The 7,500-nt window shown below is 39.2% G+C and overlaps 2 protein-coding genes across 4 annotated transcripts in view; one reads left to right on the forward strand and one right to left on the reverse strand.

Moving 5' to 3' along the window:
* The window catches only part of LOC134183232 (palmitoyl-protein thioesterase 1-like), a 6,772-nt gene extending 2,509 nt beyond the window's left edge, over positions 1-4,263 (reverse strand). Inside the window, exons 1-4 of the mRNA XM_062650720.1 lie at positions 4,158-4,263; positions 3,973-4,082; positions 3,867-3,905; positions 3,611-3,699 (exon numbers count right to left, since the gene is read on the reverse strand). Coding sequence (XP_062506704.1) covers positions 3,611-3,699; positions 3,867-3,905; positions 3,973-4,082; positions 4,158-4,242 — 323 coding nt within the window. The 5' untranslated portion in view covers positions 4,243-4,263. The remainder of the gene's footprint in view (positions 1-3,610; positions 3,700-3,866; positions 3,906-3,972; positions 4,083-4,157) is intronic.
* A 225-nt stretch (positions 4,264-4,488) lies between these two features.
* The window catches only part of LOC134183233 (GDP-fucose protein O-fucosyltransferase 1-like), a 6,764-nt gene continuing 3,752 nt past the window's right edge, over positions 4,489-7,500 (forward strand). For 2 of the 3 annotated variants that reach the window (XM_062650721.1, XM_062650722.1), the window contains exons 1-3: positions 4,489-4,644; positions 5,086-5,180; positions 6,107-6,390. In XM_062650721.1, coding sequence (XP_062506705.1) covers positions 4,494-4,644; positions 5,086-5,180; positions 6,107-6,390 — 530 coding nt within the window. In that variant the 5' untranslated portion in view covers positions 4,489-4,493. The remainder of the gene's footprint in view (positions 4,645-5,085; positions 5,181-6,106; positions 6,391-7,500) is intronic. The other variant, XM_062650723.1, reaches the window with a different exon arrangement.

The following is a 7,500-nucleotide window of genomic DNA, read 5'->3' on the forward strand; positions in this document are numbered from 1 at the left end:
ACACACAAACATGCACACACACATTGACACACACATACACACACACACACACACACACACATTGACACACATGCACACACACACACACACACACACACACACACACACACACACACACACACACAAAAGGCAGCCAAGTAGCCTTTGAGCCTTCGTATTCCAACTGATATTTGTAGCCAGCTCTCCACTGTCCATCGAGAATACCTTCATGTGGTATATTTAGACTGAATGTCTAAAATGTCATAGAATGGCTGATTTGTTCATTAGCCAGTTGTGTTGTTCATTCCACAGTAATTGCTGTGTTGTGTTCATTATACACAATACATGTAATTGTTGCATTGTGTTGTGTTGTTCATTAGCTATGCAGTGTTGTTGATCATGTACTGTTTCTGGTAGTGCGGATGTATCACAGGGTACTACCGTACCCTGTATGTAGGGATTGCCCAGGTTTTGGAGCGTTGTGGGGTGTGGTCATCTTTTTGCATGCTTAGAAAACATAGTAACTAAAGACTAAAATTTCTCAAAATCAACAAAATGAAATGTTTGCACGTCGTGTACTATATCCTATTTTTGTTTTGGTCACTAATCATCTAACAACATAGAAAACAGTCGCTAGCCTTGGAGGCCCATGCGCCAATTTTGTTCCGATTTTTCTTCTTCTCCACGGATATCTCTTTTTGTACGCTAGGTACGGCTATGAAACTTTAGAAAGCGCTTTAGAATTACCCGAACTCTATTCTTTTGTTGATTAAAGAAACTAAAAGGAATGTTAAAAAATTGTGTTTCTTTCAAGCAGATTTGATCCTTTGACCGCCATCAACACTGTTGCACAGTTCGGTCCAATCACAGAGCAGTATTTGCAATGCTTGTCCATGGCAACCAGAGAGAATGGACGAAGCGCCAATCAACTGTGCCCAAAGAGTCTATGAAAGAGTCTACCACCAAAACTGTGTAATTCAATCATGTTTGCCATTGTCCGGTCTAGTCTGAAATTGTTTGCGATCTGCGTTGTACACAGGAGCAAAATTGACACATACGTACACAGAGCAATTTATATGGAAACCCATTATTTGCAATGCATATCCTGTATGTGATAATCTTGGCTTTTGACTACTAGGCCAAGTTCTATTCCAATTGCTGTTGCATATTCAATTATACACGCACAGAAGAAAGAACAATGCAAAGGCACTAAAACTAGGATCTATATTCGTGCAATGTGCGCTAGAATACCATGGTTCCGTATCTACCCCGTAGACTTAGCTTGAGCTTGAGCAAACTACCTCTGAATCATGTCTAACGAAAGCTGTTACATACATGTATAAACAGGTTTAATCAACGCTAATGAAAACGCACTAAATCTTAGACATACCTAGAAAAGATGCACAGACCCTTATGAAGACATGTACACCCTAGGTATATGTTGTGTGCTTTTGCACTCCTAAAAACTTACCAAAGTAGAATTTTTAAAACTTTTTCTCTGGAAAAAGAAATAGATGTAGGGATTGTATAAAAAGTAACAGAAACAAGATCTATAGATAATATGAACCAAAGCCAGACATCATTAGTGAATCCTTCCAACTCCCAAAATGTAAAATGTAGGGAATGTGGAGTTGGAAGAATTCACTAATGATGTCTGGTTTTGGTTCATATTATCTATAGATCTTGTTTCTGTACTTTTTATACAATCCCTACATCTATTTCTTTTTTCACAGAAAAAGGTTTTAGAAATCTGGATGTATGGACGTATAGATGTATGGATATATGGATGTATAAATGTATCCATACATCCAAACATCCATACATCCATACATCCATGCATCCATACATAGATGTATAGATATACGGATGTATAGATGTATGGATGTTTGGATGTATGGATGTATGGATGTATGGATGTATAGATGTATGGATACTGTCTGTTTCTTATTAGATGTTGTGTTACGCTGTTCTGACTCACGTTCCAGGCCGCTCGTTGCACATTCCATTACACATTCTTTGTTAGCTTGCATGGATACGCAGACATGGCACATGCATATTCTATTCCGCATTCCATTCCACATTCCTTGTTTTACATGTCGCCTGTAGAAATGCTGACATTCTTTACCTTATGCATGCATGTCGACCACATGTTGAAGGTGTCAGTGACTCAGATACATATAGAAGATTAGGTTTCTATATTTTAGGTAGTGGTGGTGGTTTGAAGCTCTACTACTGTCTGTCCCCCCTAGGTGTGAACTTTGAAAATCTTCAATATCTCCCGCTGTTTTTGGACTTTCTTGCGATGATCTCAGTATCGTTAGAAACCGCTAGGTCTGGGATTTCTGTTTATCAAATTATCTAAGCCTTTCCTATAAACAAAATGAAAGGATAATACTTTTGCATATCAAAGACAAGCGGGTGGAGCAATGGCTATTATCCAATTATCTTGTAAGACCAACAGATCAGCAACTGGAACAATTTAAGATAATTGGTGTAACATGGTCCAACTGCAGCAGCTCTTAGTGTTTGTGCTCTAATGAGCACACCTGGTGTGACCTCTACTTCATTACTCACTTACGGGGAATAGACAGTAGTGTAGCAACATGATGGTTAAGTTAATATCAATCACTTCCACCAATTAACAACTTTAGGTGTCAACATTTGACTAAACGTCAAGTATGGAATGGGGTCTTACTCAAATGTTGACACCTAAAGTTGTTAATTGGTGAAAGTGATTGATATTAACTTAACCAGCATGTTGCTACACTACTGTCGATTCCCCGTAAGTGTGAACTCGGAAGTGAGCAATGAAGTTAGAGGTCACACCAGGTGTGCTCATTAGAGCACAAACACTAAGAGCTGCTCCAGTTGGACCATGTTACACCAATTATCTTAAATGGTTCCAGTTGCTGATCCCTCGTCTTACAAGATAATTGGATAATAACCATTGCTCCACCTGCTTGTCTTTGATATGCAAAAGTATTATCCTTCCATTTTGTTTATAGGAAAGGCTTAGATAATTTGATAAACAGAAATCCCAGACCTAGCGGTTTCTAACGATACTGAGATCATCGCGAAAGTCCAAAAAACAGCAGGAGATATTGAAGATTTTCAAAGTTCACACCTAGGGGGGACAGATAGTAGTAGAGCTTCAAACCACCACCACTACCTAAAATATAGAAACCTAATCTTCTATATGTATCTGAGTCACGGACACTTTCAACATGTGGTCGACATGCATGCATACGGTAAAGCATGTCAGCATTTCTACAGGCAACATGTAAAACAAGGAACGTGGAATGGAATGCGGAATAGAATATGCATGTGCCATGTCTGCGTATCCATGCAAGCTAACAAAGAATGTGTAATGGAATGTGCAACGAGCGACCTGGAACGTGAATCAGAACAGCGTAACACAACATCTAATAAGAAACAGACAGTATCCATACATCCATACCAATTAACAACTTTAGGTGTCAACATTTGAGTAAGACCCCATCCCATACTTGGCGTTTGACTCTGGCCAACCATTGGGGTGGGGTGATACTCAAGCAAGTATGATACACTGGAAGACGGTTATGTATACAGACAATAGAAAACAGGCTTAAACAATACATAGAGTTTAAGTTACCAAAACTGTCCGCCTTGACTGAAGCCCATTGCGTTGTATCCGTTTGCCAATTTGGGATCTGCTTTGAGTTGAGCACAAACGATATCAATCTGTAGAGACGTACAGTAAGACTATGGTATAGGCTTAATAGTTTTTCTACTTGATTTCAATAAATATATGCGCGCCCGTCACACGCGCATGCGCGCGCACATATACAGCGCATGCGCACATACACACAAGCATTTCCTGTCAAAATTAGACGGCCGTATGCTCTTACCTGTTCGTTTGCGTTCTTAAAGAAACCATTGAACGTATCCTGTTACGACAGATAATGTACGACAATGCGATGCATAACGAATCCGTAGTTACATCCGGGACTCCACCTCAATAATGTTGTCTCCGATCGAAATAGACTTGACGTAAATACCCGGTATCTTGTCTACGATCATCTTCTCAATTCGTCCGAGGCTCAACGGATTGCAGCACGAGTCTCCTGCGCAACAAAAACGGCAAAATTTGTTGACCACGCCCACGCATTAGTAACTATGAAAGAGAGCGGAAGGCTTACCCATTCCATGCCACAGAACTGCCGGTATTTGGTCGCCATAAGCGAGAACAACGCAAGCAAAGAAAGCGAAAAACGCGTAAGCCATTGAAGTCTAAATCAATGTCCCGTACGTGTAGGCGTGTCGTGGAAACCGTTGTCATGACATGATGTATGAGCTCCCGGATGTGAACATTCGTGTAACATTTTGAGTGTAGCTTTTAACAATTTTCTATAAACACAACAATTGAGGTTATTTGTAAAATAATTTGATTAAAATCTAACTTTAATGCTTCTAAAATGGTCATACGTAATATATTTGAAATTCCGAGGCTAGTTAAATAGCGCACGTTAACCAAAATGAGACTCCAAGTGTTTGCCTTCCTCGTTCTATTTCTGCAAGAAGTAGCGTTTTCAGAAGAAACCGATGTTGTTGACCACATTGTTGTAGAAGAAGAGCACCGATACGAGTGGGATTCTAATGGATATGTCATCTTCTGTCCTTGCATGGGTTAGTTGATATCAATGGCATGAAAGTAATAGATATGATAGGGACAGTACAATACATATGATGGTGATAATGATGAAAATAACGATTAATGAATTAGTAGTAGTCAATAGTAAGTAGTTAGTGATGGTAATAGATGTGGCAATATTTTAATTAATTAATTAATTATTATATAATAATTTTTATCATTAGAGGTTTACATTTCTGGTTGATATAAAATGTAAATATATTTGAATGAAGAAAAAACAAAAACCCAATAAATATTAATGATTTGTGGTAATTTCAATAATAATACAAGCTGTAAAAATTAATAACAATGACAATGACTTGATACATATTTTTTATTTTTTATTTTTTATTATTTTGTTTATTATATATAATATATAATATATAATATAATATATAATATTCAGTGATATTGCATTTTTATTCTTATTTATTTAGGCAGATTTGGCAACCAGGCAGATCACTACATTGGAGCTTTAAGGTTTGCTAAAGAGCTCAACAGGACGTTAGCACTGCCACCGTTTCGAACATATGTAAGTTGTGGATAATTTATTACATTAGGTTGTGTGATGTGCGTCTGTCTGTTGTGTGTGTGTGTGTGTGTGTGTGTGTGTGTGTGTGTGTGTGCCTGTGTCTGTGTCTGTGTGTCTGTTTGTATGTTTATGTTGTGTGTCACAGTGTGTGTGTGTGTGTGTGTGTGTGTGTGTGTGTGTGTGTGTGTGTCTGTGTGTCTGTGTGTGTGTCTGTGTGTCTGTGTGTCTGTGTGTGTCTGTGTGTGTCTGTGTGTGTGTGTGTGTGTGTGTGTTTGTGTGTGTGTGTCTGTGTGTGTGTGTGTGTGTGTGTGTGTGTGTGTGTGTGTGTGTGTGTGTCTGTTTGTATGTTTATGTTGTGTGTCACAGTGTGTGTGTGTGTGTGTGTGTGTGTGTGTGTGTGTGTGTGTCTGTGTGTGTGTGTGTGTGTTTGTGTTTGTGTGTGTGCCAAAGTGTGTCAGTGTGTGTGCCAGAGTGTGTCAGTGTGTGTGTGTGTGTGTGTGTGTGTGTGTGTGTGTGCGCGTGCGTGCGCGTGTGTGTCACGTGACCTCTGGCTTGGCAGTAACATCTTGCAAGTAACATCATGCAGCAGACGGGTACTTGCGGGCCTTGGTGGCCAGTCCCAGAGCTGCACCATAGTCAGTCCGCCTGGATGACTCCGGCCAAGCTCCTGGTGGATTGTAGCGCTGGCCCTAAACCTCCAAGTAGCACATGGAGGCCCTGTCTCTAGAGGCAGGGCGAGCTATCTCCGCAACTGACCTTAAGGTGAACGTCGAATGACGTTGAGGGCTTGACATTTGTCCATTTGTCCGTGTGTGTGTGTGTGTGTGTGTGTGTGTGTGTGTGTGTGTGTGTGTGTGTGTGTGTGTGTGTGTGTGTGTGTACACGTGCTGCAAATACATTGTATTAATTTTAAGTATCACCAACAGAAAAATATTCCATTTACTGATTGGTTTAAGCTCGGACCTATACAACAGTACGTCAAAGCTATACCAGCGGAAGACTTTATGTCACAGTTGGCTCCACACTATTGGCCTCCTGGTCGTCGTACTGGTTACTGTTGGCAATATACTGGGAAGGAATGCAAGATGAAGGACGGTAACCCATTTGGACCGTTTTGGGATGGACTGGGAGTGGAGTTTGATGACTACGTGACGTATCAGTTGAGTTATGATATGGATAATCTACGGACTGTAGCACAATGGAATGAAAGGTTAATGGTTGTGTTAGTGTTATTACATTATGTGTCTGTTTGTCTGTTTGTCTGTCTGTCTGTCTGTCTGTTTGTTTGTTTTTTTGTTTGTTTGTCTGTCTGTTTGTCTGTTTGTTTGTCCGTCTGTTTGTCTGTTTGTTTGTCTGTCTGTTTGTTTGTCTGTTATTTTGTTTGTTTGTCTGTATGTTTGTCTGTTTGTTTGTTTGTCTGTCTGTTTGTCTGTCTGTTTGTTTGGTTGTCTGTTTGTTTGTTTGTTTGTTTGTCTGTTTGTTTGTCTGTCTGTTTCTTTGTTTGTTTGTCTGTCTGTTTGTCTGTCTGTTTGTTTGTCTGTTATTTTGTTTGTTTGGTTGTCTGTTTGTTTGTCTGTCTGTTTGTCTGTTTGTTTGGTTGTCTGTTTATTTGTCTGTTTGTTTGTCTGTCTGTTTCTCTGTTTGTTTGTCTGTCTGTTTGTCTGTCTGTTTGTTTGTCCGATAGTTTGTTTTGTCTCTATGTTTTGTTTGGTTGTCTGTTTGTTATCTGTCTGTTTGTTTGTTTGTTTTCTGTCTGTTTGTCTGTCTGTCTGTCTTTCTGTCTGTCTTTCTGTCTGTCTTGTCTGTCTGTCTCTTTGTTTGTTTGCCTGTCTGTCTGTTTGTTTGTTTGCCTGTCTGTCTGTTTGTTTGTTTGTATCTTTGTTTGTCTGTCTGTTTGTTTTTGTCTGTCTGTCTGTTTGTTTGTATGTTTGTTTGTCTGTCTGTTTGTTTGCCTGTCCATTTGTCTGTCTATTTGTTTGTCTATTTGTCTGTCTATTTGTTTGTCTGTCTGATTGTTGTTTGTTTGTTTGTTTGTCTGTTTGTTTGTTTGTTTGTTTATATGTTTGTCTCTTTGTTTGGCTGCTGACTGTTTGCTTGTCTGCCTGTCTGTTTATTTATATGTTTGATTGTCTGTCTATCTGTTTGTTTGTTTGTTTGCTTGTTTTTCTGTCTGTTTGATTCTTTGTCTGTCTGTCTGTTGTATGTCTGTTTATCTGTTTGTCTGTTTATCTGTTTGTCTGTTTGTTTGTCTGTCTGTTTGTCTGTATGTATGTTTGTCCATTTTTGTTTGTCTGTCTGTTTATTTGTTTGATTGTTTGTC

This window comes from Corticium candelabrum, chromosome 8 (assembly GCF_963422355.1).
Source record: "Corticium candelabrum chromosome 8, ooCorCand1.1, whole genome shotgun sequence".
Classification (NCBI taxonomy): Eukaryota; Metazoa; Porifera; class Homoscleromorpha; order Homosclerophorida; family Plakinidae; genus Corticium; species Corticium candelabrum.